This window comes from Lynx rufus, unplaced genomic scaffold (genome assembly GCF_022079265.1).
Source record: "Lynx rufus isolate CCGP_SWC_20201006 ecotype Redwood Valley unplaced genomic scaffold, mLynRuf1.p SCAF_9, whole genome shotgun sequence".
NCBI lineage: Eukaryota > Metazoa > Chordata > Mammalia > Carnivora > Felidae > Lynx > Lynx rufus.
Genome location: NW_025814897.1, coordinates 57,053,816 through 57,069,583, shown reverse-complemented (window position 1 = coordinate 57,069,583; position 15,768 = coordinate 57,053,816). Strand labels below are relative to the sequence as shown.

The following is a 15,768-nucleotide window of genomic DNA, read 5'->3' as shown; positions in this document are numbered from 1 at the left end:
TCAACTCAAACAGCCTTTGATTTAAGGAAATATGACCAATCTGGTCATTGACCCTTCCACTCCCAGCCTGCCTCTCCATGGACAAAGGAGTCAGACCTCTTTGTCTCTTGGGGGAGTCAGATGCAAATAGAGGAGTGTGGGCCTCGCAACAGATCCTGGGGAGCTGTGGAAAAAGGTAACCCAGGCCTGAAGGCTAACCCAGAGTGAGATGGGATGATGGGGAAACACAGCACTGGTGGAGAATGGGGTCAGCAACCTGCAAATTCCCACTCCAGTGACCCACAGATCCTGCTCACCTTCACGATGTGGGGGTTCCTCTTTGGGCTTGGGGTGCATTAGGGTGAAGGGCAGTTCCACGGCCACATCACTGAAACAGAGACCCAGACCCAGTGAGCCTTGAGCCCAGTCTCGGGCTGTAAGATTCAATGCCCTATCAATGCCCTATTTTATGGTCAGAGGAGGTAGATCTCAGCTAAGGCAGGAAATCTGCTCAGGCCCCAGTTCTGCCACTCTCTGAGCTTTACTCTCTTTAGGAGGTGAATTAGAAGCCCTTTTCTGCTGGCTCCAAAAAAAAAAAAGAAAATGGAAACCTCCCCTTTTCCTGAGAAGGATCCTTGGATTCTCATGAGCTGGGAGGAGGCACAGGGGTGGGGAAAGGACTGCCCAGAGCATTGTGCACATTGGTCCCTGGGTGGTCCCAGAGGTGTCCTGGGACTATGCAGGCCTCAAATCACCACAGCCAGCCCAGCCTTCCCTAACACAACCCTTCCTGCCGACTCAGTCCCACCTCCCAACATCTCCATGAGACTCTTATAAAAGTGCTCCTGTGGTCTTAGCCCCCCACATCTGGATGATGCACTGCTGAGGTCAATTAATCGAATTCAAGTTGTATTGGCCCAGGCCCCAGGGCTATCTACACTGTGCATAGAGCCTTGAAGCCCTGTAGGGGCGGAGGGACTGGGTGGTGGGGAAGAACAGGGGGAGGTGCCACCAACACCCAGTGCTTCTGACCAGGACCTCCCTCCCCTTGGCCCTGATGAACAGAATAGTAACAAGAGCAGACACGTGGTGCTAACTCTGTGCTAAGGACTATTCTAGAGTAGCTCCTTTAATCTCCACAACAACCCCATTAGTATAGCATATATACAGACTAGGAAACCGAGGCACAAGGAGGAAAAATAATACTGCACAAGGCCACACAGCTATTAATGGGAAGTGACAAGATTCTGACTCCATAATTGACATCCTTGCCCAATGAGTGATAACTGCTCAGAATTGAGGTGGTGATTCCTATCCATCCTCTGCTCTCCACTCCTACAGAAGGAGCCATGAAAGCTTCTCCTCTCAGCTTGGGATGCTGTCACCTTGGAGGCCCTGCCAACAGTGAGCACCTTCAGGCACAGCCTCATCTCACTGACCTTGCTGCCCAGAGCCCAGCTGGTGGGGAGGAAGGGAGAGTGGAACAGAGTGGGCAGGGACACTGGCTGTGCAACCAGAAAGGTCTGTTCCCAGCCCCAGCACTGTCTGGGAGGGACACTTTTGCATCTTCAAGTCTCACTGAGCTCATCTGGAAAATGGGGAGAGCAATGCTTACCTTTGAGAACCACTAGAACTTCTAGGAGATGATATAGGTAAAAGGTTTGACTGAACTGTGACACTGGTACCTGCCAGAATCATTACTTCCCCTCAATGGGAACATGGGCAATTCATAGGCTATTACAATAGTCTGGCTTTTCTTTCTTTGCTTTTCTTTTCTTTTCTTTTCTTTTCTTTTCTTTCTTTTCTTTCTTTTTTTTTTCAATGCAAAGGGGATTGCTTTTCCAGATTCACTTGGAAGAGTGAACTATCAGAATGGAAGAATGAGTTTGCCAACCTTCATTAAAGCCATACAGGATGTGGGTGGAAGAATCTAGACATTAACTCCAGCAGGCCTTGAGTGATCAAGGGCAGGGGATGTGTCTGATTCCTCCGTGGGATCTCAGCATGTAGCACAAAGCTGAGCACAAACCTGGGTTCAGAAAATCTTTGCTGAATTGTACTGAACTGAATTGAATTAATTTCACTTCTCCAAATAGATGATTTCTTGGGATGAACAATACTGCCACCTTGTGACAGGAGGAGGCAAAAACACTGCATGTGGAGCATGTGCAGTTTGGGGAATGCGCATGGATCCAGCTGGCTACAAGGAGAGCAGATCTCCCCAGGACCTCTCGTTAGCAGCGCATGGCCAGCAGTTAATTCCCATTAGTGTACAAGTTTGGAAGCCACGAAACCCGCATTTCTCCAAAATGCCAGACTTTTACGGGGCTATTCCCCAGATCAACGAAGCTGACCTTGCTGTCTGCAGAGGTTTTTATCTCTTGGGTGGAATGGAAGAACAGGGCAAGGTTTTTAAAGGAGAAACTGCATCTCCCTCGTCCCTTTGGGGAGGGTTCTAGTCCTAGCACATGACTGAGTCTGGCAATCGAAAGTGACTGCTAAGATTCCTTCCAACCCAGTGCCCTGCACTTCTGGATCTCTGGGCCCTCCAGGAAGGTGGGTCGATCAGGTTGAAGGGAGGGACTTTACCTGGATGCAAGATCTCCCAACAGGCTGGGTGGGTCAGAGGAGGCGGGAGAAGTGGTCAGGAGAGAGTTCAGAGAGGAAGAAAACAGAAAGTACATTCATTCATCACCTTGCTGCCCACAGGGGTAGGGAAGACCCTGAGAGGCACTCCCACCCACCACTGCATGGCTGTAACCTCAGTCAGAGATACACAGAAACGGCATTAGGCTTGCCTGGGGGACTGAAATCCAGGCCCAGCTCAGCCAAATCTCCTCACAGGAGGCCTCACTAAGCCGAGGATCCTCTTCTGCAAAGGAGACAAAAAAACTGACCCCTGTGCTGCCCGCCCTGGGGAGGCCTCTCTGATGGCAGAAGAAATCAATCTGGGATTCACCGAGGATTCCTCAAGGAAGAGCTTGAGGCAGACTGTGGATCCTGCAAGAGCCACAGGGCACAGGACTTGGGATTTGCAGTTCTGAGATGTCCTGTAATATGTGGGCACATTCTAGTAATAAAGGGGATTCAATGTCTAATGCCATTAGCATTCAAATCTTTTCATAGACATTTATGAACAAGAAAAAAAATCCCTGTGACAAATTAGAAATCCTAATTCTAGGTTTCTAAAAACATGCAGGCCCATTCTGTGGGGAAAAGTTGTGTCTGAGCCTCCACTAGACTGTGCTCCGGGGCAGGGAATATGTCTGGTCTACTGCAGTGACCCCAGCACCAGCCTACAACCTGAGATTAGGGGAGGAGATTTCAGGAAATGTGTGGAGAACGGTTTGGGCCTCTGTTTCTCCATCTGTCAAATGGGAGTCAGAACATCCCTAATCCAGCTCTGGGATTCTGAGCCCCTTTAGCCATGTCCTCAGCAGATCAGCATGTGCATGAGCAGGGGTGGGTGCTGTGCCCTAACATGTGATGAGGGGACAGAACCCTCTGGAGATCCCACAGCACAGACTCTGAGGAATACTCCCCCACACAACAACCCCATGTGCCCAGACAGGGATAGGGAAGAGGAGGAGGGGGAGGAGGAAGAGAGAAACATGGAGAGGGCAGGCAAGGGATTGAAAGTCTCTGAAGTAGGAGAGGGAAAGGGGGCAGAAGAGGAGGAAAAGGAACATGAAGAGGGAAGAGAAAAAACAGGAAGTCCTCCAGCTCGGTTTACCCTCTTGGTGGCTGCAGCTAAAAGGTCCGACAAACAGGCAGAATGGGGCAGTGGGCTGTGGGTGGTCAGGGATGCCCCCCTCTGCGCTCAGAGTCTTGGGCTGGGCTAGAACACTTACCCGCCCCGAGATACCACCAACTTCACTTTCACCTTGTAGGAAACAATGATGCCCAGGATCTCCCGGTTGGCGCCTTCCCTCAACCTGCAAGGTGACATAGGGAAGCAGGTTCATGGACGATGGCTGGGTAGATGAGACAAGGTAGGGTAGGGTGCAGTGGGGGCAGCAGCCATCCATCCCTCTCTTGGGTCACTCAGCCACCGTGTGCAAACAGAGCTCTGTATATGAGAAAGGTAAGCTTTGCCCTGAGCGGGTAGGAACCTAGAGCCCTGGGTCCCACATCTGGTTGTGAAATTCACTCCCTGTGCACACCTCTCAAGCCCCTTTCCTCCCTGGGCCTGACTCCCAGCAGCGCAGTAGGTTCTTTCTACCCTTAGATAGACGGAGTCTGCTTCTCTCACTGTTCAGCAACCCGTGGGGCACAAAGGGCTCGCCAGGCAGGGAATTCAGAGAGAAAAAGGGAGGTTGGCAAGGCAGTGGGGCGGAGGTAGCGGGGAAGACCCTGAAGGAGGTGGCCCCTCAAGTCTGGAAGTCTTGAAGTCAGTTAGGATTTGAGCCAGGGTGGAAGAAGGGGAAGAGGGCAAAAGCTTGGAGGTGAGTGGCCAGCACGTGCATGTGAGCAACTGTGTGGCTGGAGCACAGGGTCTGTACTGGGAGTCACGGGCAGGGCTGCTACAGAGGCAGGCCAAAGCCCCACTGAAGGGCCGGACCTCAGCAGATAGGGCAAGCTGAGTTCTCCACACCCCAGGTCTCCACTAAAGCAGGTAGCCTCAGAGTCAGTGATGACCATGAGGCAAGAGTGATCATATGGCCCTGGGATCCCTGCCTTTGAGGGCCACACTTCCATCTGGTCTTGCCCAGCTCACTGTCCACATCTTCCCAGACTCCCCACCCCTCTTCTGATTCATCCTCTCCTGCTGGATGAATCCAGCCTTACTCTGCCTCAGGGACACACCCCATATGACTGTAGACCCTAGGTCAGGAGCTGCTGCCTCCTGCAGGAAGTCTCTCCAGGTTGCCCTCCCCTAGGCAAGCCAGCAGATCCCAGCACTGACTAAGAGAGCTGGGTCTAGGGGCCCAGCTTGCTCTCTGGTCACCCCTGGATAGGGATGGGAGTAAGGGGACAGCTTCCCTATAGTTCAAGCTCCTGAGGATGGGCCAGAGACAATGCCTGGGGAGAAGGTAACCACACCATGTACTGGAACTGGTGGGAATAGATGGGTGTGGACCCACTGGGGGCAGGGAGTAGGGAGGGTGGGTCCTCACAGGGTGCTGGAGGCCAGGTTCGTGTCTTCATGCTTGAGCTTCCCGTCCAAGGCGAGGCCCCGCTTCTCTCGGTTGTTGGCCAGGAAGGGGGTCAGTGTGTAGACCTTGCAGAATGTTGAACTGGGTGCCACTGTGTCACTGGGAAGAAGGGAGGCGGGTGTGGAAATACCGCCCACCCCCCCAAGAGCCAATCCCCAGCCATCACCCCCAGCCCAGCCAGAACATCTCCAAGATCACATAGTAACATTAAAACACGTTTTTAACTTTCAAAAGTACTGATTGCTATTACATGTAAACACACACACACACACACACACACACGCATGAAAAATTACATGAAATGCACTTGCCTCCCAAAAGGAGGCAGGGCTAGGAAAAAAAAACAAAACAAAACTAAACAGATGTGTCTTCTACTGGGAGCATCTACTTCCTTTAGGTAAGAAAAGATGTTTCACTTGAGATCTCTCCTCTTGACTTAGCTGCTAACAGGTTTGGGACAAGATTCCATGCTGTCCTCAAACCTAAATTTTTTTAAATTAAATATAATTTATTGTCAAATTGGTTTCCATACAACACCCAGTGCTCATTCCGACAGGTGCCCTCCTCAATGCCCATCACCTTTCCCCTCTCCCCACCCCCTATCAACCCTCAGTTTGTCCTCAGTATTTAAGAGTCTCTTATGGTTTGCCTCCCTCCTCCTCTGTATCTTTTTTTCCCCTTCCCCTCCCCCATGGTCTTCTGTTAAATTAAACCTAAATTTTTTAAATATAATTATTCTCTACCCTCCCACATACCCTCCCTTTTACCCAATGAACTGGATTATTCCTTTATCAGACAAAAAATGCTGTGTACCTAGTGCCTTCCCCTCTTTGCTGTGGCTGCCAGGAAGCTCAGAGCAAAGTATCTCCTTCAATCTAGGTTTCTGGTACAGTGTAGTCATGACCCTAGTCCCCTTAGATTCACTAGCTTTAATTTGGTCATGCTAGTTTAAGTAGGTCTTTCCCTTGACTGTCACATGCATTTTCCTGTGGCTAAATCAAGTGGATGTTTTCTAAAAGGCTGCTGTGAGTGGCAAGAAAATCTGAGGTCCAGCCCTCTACCAGGTGGAAAAGAGCCATCTGCACCTGTAACCGGAGCCAGGACTTCTCATTTCCCACCCAGTCCCACACATCCAAGGCTGCGCTTGTGCTCACTTACTCAGCCTCTTCCATGGCCACAGGGCACTTGTACTGGGCTGTGTTGAAAAGGCAGATGTCCGCATACTGGCGCACTGGGGAGGAAGAGGGAAACAAGCTGGTGTGAGCCAGGGGTGCAGCTCCCAGGCAAGCCAGGCTCCCTTGAGTTGAGGATGTTCAGCCCCAGGAATGGCCAGAATGCACTGGGGGATTCTGCAAGAGACCACCCCCATCTTCTACCTAAGAGGTAGCCCAAACTCACCCATTCCCTTCCATTACCAAACATCTCCCTCAAGGACAGCTTTGCCCAGAACCTAGGGAACCTAAGAGTAGGTGGCTTAAACAGTAAACTCATTACCTGGCCAACGAGCAGCTGTGTTACTAGCCTCAAAAGCCTTACCCTTTGGCTTAGAGCAGGCCCTGGGCTTCTCTGCAGGCCAGAAGTTAACAAGGGGAGAAGCTTCAGCTACCCCCAACCCTTGGGTGGATTCCCTCTTGCCTGCCCCCCTGGGCTGGCCCTGTGCCCAGGGTACCCGAGATCTTGATCTTCTTCACTGTCTTGTTGGTGTTGTTGGTGACGTGAACATTAACGCTGATGGGTTCTCCATGGTAATAGATCTGGGAGGGGTAAGAAGGGAGAAGGGTTGGACCAGAGAGTATTAAAACTCTAGATAGGGAGAGAGAGAAGAGGCCCCACACACATTTCCTGGGGTTCCCCAGACTTTGTCCACTCTGACATTGGCCTCAAGTTCATCAGCCACTTCCCACTGATGCTAAGTCACTGGGCATGTTCAGTTCCTTTGTGGGATTTCTGAAAGATGATTGAATTAGAAGGTGATAGTCCTGGGCTCCAGTCCTGACATGGTCACCAGAAATAATGAGAGCAATAAAACAATGGTAATGAAGGATGAGCGCAGCGTGACCTTGGACCAGTCTAAGCCTCGGCCTCCCCCTCTATTCAATGGAGGGGTTGGACTAAGTGATGTATCAAGTGCCTGCTCACAATGGGTGCCAGGAATTTTAAACACAGGAGGGTCTAAAAGAAGCAGGAGAAAGGTGGGGAAGAGCTGACCTGCTCACTGAGGGAACCGGCTCTAAGAGCTCACTGAAGGACCTCATCTCAAATCATGCCCCCAGCACCTGCCTTTGGCTGTCCCAGAGATGAAAGGGCAGTGTCCACACCTCAAAAGGGGGAAGGGGTGAGGAGAGATGGCCAGAACCCAGGTCCCTTTGGGAGGTACCCTGACTTCTAAAGTCAATCGCACCCTTCAGGCTCATGCCCCACTCTGCCGCTCCTTTGGGCCCCCAGAGGTTTCCCCAAATCCCCCGAGGGAGGTCTCAGATTCCCTGAACCCTGTGGCCTTAGGACTGGGGGCGGAAGCTCCTACCCGAGGAGCCCAAGAGGCCATGAAAGACCTGGGATCTGAGGTCCCAGCCCCAGTAGAGCAGCCCCTACCCCCTGCCAAGTCTAAACCTCCTACCTCCTTATCCAGGGAGGCCTCTAGATGCAGGGGCTTGTCCGACATGAGGAACTGCCTGGTGGTCTCAGCTGTGGGCTGGGGGCCAGGCCTCTCCGGGGCATACTGAACCTTCCTGATAACCAGGCGCACAGAATTCCTAATGGAGATGGGCAGAGTGAAAGATAGCCAGAGTCACCTGCCTCCATCCCCTTCCCTTGGGATCCTCCCTTTCCTGCTCAAGAGACTGCCATGGCTCCCCATGGCCTTAGAATCCGTCCAAACCGCAGAGGTTAACACAGGCCACTTGTGTTCAGAGTCGCCACCTGGCCCCACTCCATCCTCCCCCACTGTGTCTGCAGCCACCCCCACTTCCTCACTATCACCCTTGATGGTCTATCTAGTCTTTTCTCTGCATCTTCACTTGCACTGAGCCCCTGCCTGCAACACCCTCTTCCCACTTCTGCCCTCATTTGCTTCCTTCTTCAAGGTCCAACTCAATACCTCTTCTTCCAAGAAGCCTTCCTGGATCAGCTCACTTGATTTCCTGGTCTGAACTCCCACACCATCAAAGTGAACTACCCCATGGAAGCACTTCATGTGGGTCTGTGTCTTGGTAGTCAGCAGGATGGCAAGAAAGGGACTATGTTTTCACTTCCTGCATCCCTTATGTCACCTAATAGCATAAGCTCCTTAAGGACATTTTGTATCTAAAGTGTTCACTGCTGTGTTCTCACCACCTACGACAGTGCCTGCCATCTAACAAACGTCCACCAAATATCTATTAAATCAAAATACACAGAGGGGCCCCATGAAAAAATGGGGGCTCAGAGAGGTGATGGGTTTTAGTGGGGGGGGGTATGGATTCAGTCAGGAGGATGCTGGCCAGTGAAGAGGACAGAGACTCAGTGGGAAGATGGAGGCCCAGAGAAGAGATCGTGCTCAATGAAGGTGACAGGCACTCAGGGAGGAAATGAGGGAGGGCTCAAGAGTTGGGAAAGAATGGGACCCGGTGAGGCAGCGTCTGTGGCGTGCTGGGTATGCCAGCAGCACCCCCGTTTCTCACCTCCACTCCCCGGAACTGGATAGCCAGGGTTGAGGTCTTAGCTCTCCCTTTATTAGCTATATGACCTTGAGAAAATTAACCTCTGGGTCTCAGCTTCCTCATCTAGAAAATGGTAATAATAGCCACACCTACCTCACAGGGTTGCTGTGAGGATTAAATTAGTTCATACACGTTCATCACTCTGAATAGTGTCTGGCCCTTAATTGGCCTTTGATAAATGACAGTTGCTATATCATTAGTAACAGCAGTTAGTAGTAGTATGGACATAAAATGTCCCATTGGTGGTGGGGTGAGGGTGGTGGCCTTCAGTGTCGTTCCTCTTCCTTGGTCTGGTGAGGCCCCTTCAAAAACCCACAACCCCCTTTCTTTCCCCTGGTCTCAGGTCTTAAGAAGAAAAGGAAGCCAGAAGCCAGGGAGAAGGGTCCCATCTCCCCAAACTCAGGAGTTTCCCAGGCTGAAGATAGAGATGCCTGCAATACACCCTTTGGCCACCAGATGGCAAACTCAGCCCATGCCCTAGGAAGCTGCAGCCCCTCCCTCAGCCAGCCTCCGGGAGGAATTGTGCCTGGGGAGGCAGAGCACATCAGAGTTGGGGGCTGAGACCAGCCTCACCAGGAGGCTGGGCAGGGCCTGCCTGGAGGAGGAGCAGGCATGACAGCAGGGCTGGGCAGTCCGGCTCAGAAGTCAGGGCCAGCTGTTTCCGCCTGCCAGCCTAGACTGTCTGCCCAGGGCTGTGCCTGGCTGGGAGAGCACTACCTTCTCTGACACGTGGGTTGACCACCCCCCTCACTTTCCCCAGGGGGGGGGCTTCACTTACTCCACTTCCCTCCCTTGCTTAAAAGCCTCCACTGACCCCACATCCCCCCATCCCCCCACCCACCCCAACCACCACCTGCTGATGGCCTCCCAGGAGAAGAACTGGGAAGTGGGGGCGGGGGGGGGGGGGCGGTGGGTTCCAGGGTGGCTGGGAAAAATCTCATCCACTGTTAAAAACAATCTGAATCTTGTGTTTCTTTCCAAAACAAAACAAAAAGCCATGCAGTCTGGCGGGGCAAGACTAGAGGCAGGGAGGAAGATGGAGGAGGCAGGTACAGTGGTGTGAAGGAAAAAATGATGAGGCCTGAGCCAGGGCTACTGAGCCACCTCCCCCAGGAAACCCTCCATGACTTGCCGGCCTTCCAGAGTGCCCTTCTCAGAGTTCCTGAGGCTGGAATATGTGGCCCCTCCTCTCACACTTCCAGGTATTGTTACTTATCTCTTCTTCAGACTTTGCTGCTCCTGTCTCCCTCCCTCTGCCAGCAGGCAGCCCACACCCGGGAGGGAAGCTGTGCCCTTCTCACCGCTTGTGGATCTTCTCCTCCAGGTTCTCAGCACAGAAGGCTTTGACTTCATAGTCCACACCACAGGCCTGAGGGGAAGGGGCTGCTGACCACAGGGCCTTGGAGTGGGCAGGGTCCCGACAGCACAGCCATCCCACCCTCTCATTTTACAAACAAGGACGCTGGATGGGAACACCAGACTCCCACAGCCCGGCCACCCCTCAGCCTGACTCAGGGGCCCTGTGCTCAGCCCCAGTGCAGTGCCGCCTCCATCTGCGGCGGCCTCCCCCATCTGACCTTCCCGCAGAGCTCTCCCAGCTCCCCCGACACTGGACATCCCAAACTGCCCTCACCGGGCTCCACTCTCCAGACACCTGCCTGGTCTGGGCAGCTGTCCTCACCAAGGCAGCCACCCGGAAATAACAGCGGGTGCCTCAGCCTGTTTGGGGAGCACGTACTGTGTGCAGACCCTACAGTGCTTCAGTGTCTCACTCCACCCTCCCAACCCCATGAGGAGGTGCATCCTTTTGTCTCCATTTTGCAGATGAGGAAACTGGGGCTCAGAGATCTGGGGCCTGTGACACTGGAGGTGTCACTTCTCTCTGAGCCCCAGTTCCCCCACTTGTGAAGCCACAACGAAGGCACCTCCCCCATGTGAGGTTGTGAGGCCGGGTGGTAGTCCAGAGAATATTTTGGGTCTGCTACAGCCAACAAGCCCAGGACAGACTGCACGTAACTGAATGTGGGGGTGAGGATGACACAGTATCAGCCGCCCTTTATGAAGGGGCTGCTTATCTGAGGTGGTGTTGAAGTGGCCTAGACACGACGTGGCTTCCACAAAGAGGGTTCCAGCACCTAGCAGAGAGAAAGCCAGGGCCCTGGGGATACAAACGTCCTACACCCAGAGAAATGCTCCGAGAGAGGTGACCCACCTTCCCTGTGTCTTCAGGCCCCGGCTGCAATGTCACAGAGCATGGGAGGTTCGGAGGGATCTGTTAGGGGAACAGATGAGAATAGGTCTCCTGTCACATTCACCACTGACCTCCCCATGTCACCCACCCATCACCCCCACGCACATTCAGCAGATCGGGGGTCCCTAGCAACAGGCCATGTCTCTTCCATCAGACTTGGGGCTCCAGAGGACAGACCATGTCTCCCCCATCAGACCATGACAAGGATGCCCCACATGGGGCCAGAGGCCCCTCCAGTAAAGCCAAGGATTTCAGGGTCTTTCTTTACCTAAAGGGTTTCACCTAGACTATAATAGGTAGAATAATACCCACCCCCCTCCAAAGATGTCCACATCCTAATCCCTAAAACCTGTGACTGTGCTACCTTACATGGCAAAAGGGACTTTACAAATATGGTTAAGTTAAGGATCTTGAGATGGGGAGAGTATCGGGGATTATCCAGGTGTGTCCGATATAGTCACAAGGGACCTTGGCAGGGGAAGCAGGAAGCAAGAGAGCCAGTGTCAGAGTGTCGGGCTGTGAGAAAGACTGGCCGGCTCCTGGTGGCTTTGAAGACAGGGGGGCAGGCTTTGAGCCCGGGAACGTGAGTGGTCTGCAGAAGCTGGAAAAGGCAGGGCCTAGAGCCCCCAAAAGAACGCAGCCCTGCTGACACCTTGATGTCAGCCCAGTGAGACCCATTTTTGATCTCTAACCTCCCAAACTGTAAGACGATAACTTGTGTTTTAATTCCGTGTTTAATTCCCACCAGGTTGGCGGTGGTTTGTCACACGGCTACAGGAAACCAATACATCTACCATGGAGAGGATGACTGTTTCCTCTCTCCTGCTCTAACCTCCCAGCAAGCCAGGGGATTTCACTGAATCACAGAATCGGAGTCTGAGAAACAGGAGATTTGAAAATCCAGCATCTGGGAGTCTTCCCATTCAGCAAAGTGGCAGAGCAGGGAAATCACTATGTGCCACCCCTGGTTTGTGAGCTGGGCTGAAGCCGGGCCATGTGGGCAGCTGGTCTGAGGGAGGAGACAGTCTTGTAATAACTCAGGGGCGAGAAAGGGCTCCTTCTTTCTCTACAGTCTCTCCCCACCCCACTCTCTCCCGCCAATGACCTGGACACAGGAGGGTCCAAGGAGTAGCCCAGAGGTAAGGTGCCGCCCCTGGTGGTGGCCAGAGAAGAGACACTTACCAGGTAGTGTAAGTGACAGTGCCCCAGGTCCCAACGTGCACTGAGAAACTGAGTGCCATGGAGCTGCCGCCCCAGCTGCCCCCATGTGCCTGCCCAGAGGGCTGGCGGTCCCTAACCTCAAAGGTGAAAGGGTAGGCGTGCTCGCCCAGCTTCTTGATGAGGCGCTCCTGCAGCCGTGTCAGGGGCTTCTTGTCCTCAGGGGCCGGCGGGAAGGACTGCACGTTGGCCACAAACAGGTCCTTGCGAAAGGTCAGGCCCAGGACATCCAGGTCCTCCCGGCCATAGCGGAAGGCGCAGGTCAGTGTCACATAGACTGTGGGAGCAGGGGGCACTGAGGACGGGCCCAGGAGGGCAGCGAGCAAGCCCCCCAGAGCACCAGCTGAGCCCTGGGATCGGCCCAACTGGAGCTCATAGGTCTGTCCCAAAGCTCCTGTGGGGAGGGCTGTGCTGCCCTTGGGATGGGGGTACTGGGTACCTGGGAGAGCCATTCGGGCCTGGCCCCTGGGAGGAGGTGGGGGCTGACTGCTGGACCAGCTCTGTCCTTCCCCACCCCCCACTCTGGCCAGCGGAAGTGAGGAGGAGCACAGGAGACTGACAGGGTTGGTGAGGGCTGGCACAGGCTGGCAGGACTGGGAGGGTGGGGCCGGGGAAGGGACTGGCTGGAGAGAGCAGAGGGAGGGGGAAACAAGGGCCGGGTGGTATCTGGAAGGCACGGGGTCTTGTCCCAGCCCAACCCCCACCCAGTGTCTCCCTTGGACAAACCCTTCACCTCCCTGGGATTCCATTTTCTCTCCTGTAATGAGACCCTAACTCCTGCCCTGTTGGGCAGCCCCAGCCTTGCAGCAGTCATGATATACTGACGTTGAGAGTGCTCAGGGCACTGAAAAGGTTCTCCCAAAATGGGCCTAAGTGGGCCGCCCCAGGCCAGAGAAGGCCAGGGCACCTGCTCTGATGCTTGTTGGAGCTGTAAAGGGAAGAGCCAGGGGGGCTGGGCAGGGAAGGGCCGTAAAATTAATTGATGTCCTGCCTGGGACTCAGGGAAGCCCTGGGCTAGAAGTCGGTGGGGAACAGGAGGCCCCTTGATGGGCTGGAGGTGGGGACCACCACCTCACCTCTCCTCTCCTTGAGATACTCAGGATCCACCAGGACCACACCATCTGGAAGAAGGACACAGAGTGAGCACACCCTCCCAACTTGACCTCTCACATTCCTGAGCCCCAAACACCACGCCAAACCCAAACCCAACCATCTGTCTGCTGGGTATCATGAGAGAAATGGGGAGGCCTGCACCTAGGGGACAGCACTACCATGTCCCAACCCCTACCCTCAGGCCGGCCTTACAGATCCAGTTGGTAGCCTGGGGCACGCTACCTCTCTGCTTCTTCTCTGTTAATAAGACTGACGATGTGGGTCCGAAACCCCTACGATCGGGTATACTTCAGAATTGAGAGGTTCTGAACTGTGGAAAGGCCCCATGGTACACCTTCCATATGTTCTGTAATACCCTCTGCAGGATCTGGGGCCCCATGATCAAACCCCTTAACACCTCGGCAGGGAAACATGGATATTTTCATCAAGAGGCTAACGTGTAAAGAGCTCCCTATGGGTTCAGGTCAGGTTTTGCGTCTAAGTGAGTCCCACGTCAAACGTATGAGCAAGTTTAGATTTCCAGAGTTTCTTGGACTTGGGATTTGCCGATCGGGACTTGTGATCCTGTAGGACCAAACTCACAGGGCTCCTGCGAAGACTAAGTGAGTTGATATGTTTAAAGGGTTAGTTGGTGCCTGGCTCATGCGATACCACGGAAAATGTCCCATGGCCTGGCCCTGACCCAGTAGAGTCCAGCTGGACACAAAGGACATTTTCTTTGCACAGAACCCCAAGAAGCCAGAAACTCTGGCTCAGGGGTCACCTCCTTGCCTGGCATTCCTGGTTACGTCTGGTCAAACTTTACTCAACCATACGCATACCCACTGAGCAAGAAAATTCTCTCTCCCCAACTCTAGCCCACTGCCACCCTCCCCCGACGCTGCCTTACAGCAATCTCTCTGGGAATCTCAGAGGCCACATCTGGAAGTCAGTGCCAGAGGGCTCCTGGTCCTGTCCTGGTCCTGAGCAGGTCCAAGGGATACCTGGCCAGGGGATGCCCACCCCATTCCAGAACCTGCTGAGCATCTCCCCTCCTTTTACTATGGGTATTCCCTCTGTGCCTGAGCACCAGGGACTCCGTAAACAAATCAGTGGAGAGGGCACTCCCCCAACCAGAGGTATCAGTCAGGGAAGGCTTCTTGGGGGAGGGAAGTGGGAGCCAGGACTTAAAGGTGTCTGGCGTGTAAGAAGCCTTATACTGAGTGGCGGCTGCTATCGTCATCGTCAGGCCACCCTGCCTGCTTCTCCCCTCAACCCGCCCACACTTTCCCCTCACATGGTCCTCACTGAAGGGAACGGGGCTGCTCGGTAAATGTGGTCAATGTTTGCCAACTGACACAGGAAACCGCTTACACCCTGTTCTTGACACTAGGTCCCTCTGGAGACCTGAGAGCTATTCCTAGGTGGCTCTAACAAACCCTCTCTAGAAGCGGCCGGATTGGCCCCACCTTCCCCCGCCTTCCTCCCTGGCCTCTGCAGGGACTCACCGACAGGGTCCACGAGGTCGATGTGGTCCACAAAGTCCCGCTTTCCCAGATACACAGTGAGCTGGGGAAGATAAGCACAGGGGGTGTCAGCAGCTGTGGGCCTGGGGGACACATCCCTGAAAAGCCACTGGCCCTTGCTCTGGAGGAGAACCTGGGAGCTGCCTGTGAAACTCCTACACCCATCCATCCTTAACACACATTAAAGTCCTAACTGGACCTGGACCCGAGCTCCAGCCCTAATATCAACAAACCCTTGTACAATTTTGAAAGTACCTGCTTATCCTAACCCCCTATGAAGAAGTTATCAGTGTTCCTGGTTTATAGATGAGAACACTGAGGACGGCACACCAGACGCACCAGCCCCCTTGATGGTCTGTGGCCTGCAGCCTCGCAAGCTCCAGGCCCTTCTCCTCTCCTTAGGCCAGACCAGTCGTCCTAAAATGCAAATCTAATGATGCCACTCCCGTCTGAAAACCCTCTAATGGCTCCCAGGGCCCAGAGGTAAGATGACAAATGGGTTTCATTCCAAATGCCAACTCTGATAGATGGGGGCTGCCTGGGCCTCTGGGTGGAGAAGGACTCCAAGGCGGAATCCTGGCTCAGCAGGAAAGGGTGAGCAGTGACTGGCGATGTCTGCTGTGGGCACGAAGGGAGACATGGGAGCACGCGTGGTACTATCTGCCAGCCCAGGAGTCCGGGCTCCTGAGCCCTACAACCCGTCCCACCTTGGCTCCTGCTCCCCCTGCCTCCCTCCTGGCACTCAGATTCAACTGCTGTTCATTCCCCCACACGCCCTGTGAGTTATGTTCATGCCTACAATGCCCTTTTTCACCCTGTCTTGCCTGGAAGACAAGGCATCCCTTTTA

At 53.8% G+C, this 15,768-nt stretch overlaps 1 protein-coding gene across 3 annotated transcripts in view; it reads right to left on the bottom strand.

The window, feature by feature from the left end:
• Window positions 1-15,768, bottom strand: part of ARRB1 (arrestin beta 1) — a 76,198-nt gene that overhangs the window by 8,185 nt on the left and 52,245 nt on the right. For all 3 annotated transcript variants that reach the window (XM_047071816.1, XM_047071817.1, XM_047071815.1), the window contains 11 exons: window positions 14,903-14,963; window positions 13,379-13,423; window positions 12,383-12,579; window positions 11,046-11,105; window positions 10,135-10,202; window positions 7,753-7,888; window positions 6,805-6,889; window positions 6,294-6,366; window positions 5,097-5,234; window positions 3,831-3,914; window positions 297-367 (listed from right to left, as the gene is read on the bottom strand). In XM_047071816.1, coding sequence (XP_046927772.1) covers window positions 297-367; window positions 3,831-3,914; window positions 5,097-5,234; window positions 6,294-6,366; window positions 6,805-6,889; window positions 7,753-7,888; window positions 10,135-10,202; window positions 11,046-11,105; window positions 12,383-12,579; window positions 13,379-13,423; window positions 14,903-14,963 — 1,018 coding nt within the window. The remainder of the gene's footprint in view (window positions 1-296; window positions 368-3,830; window positions 3,915-5,096; window positions 5,235-6,293; window positions 6,367-6,804; window positions 6,890-7,752; window positions 7,889-10,134; window positions 10,203-11,045; window positions 11,106-12,382; window positions 12,580-13,378; window positions 13,424-14,902; window positions 14,964-15,768) is intronic.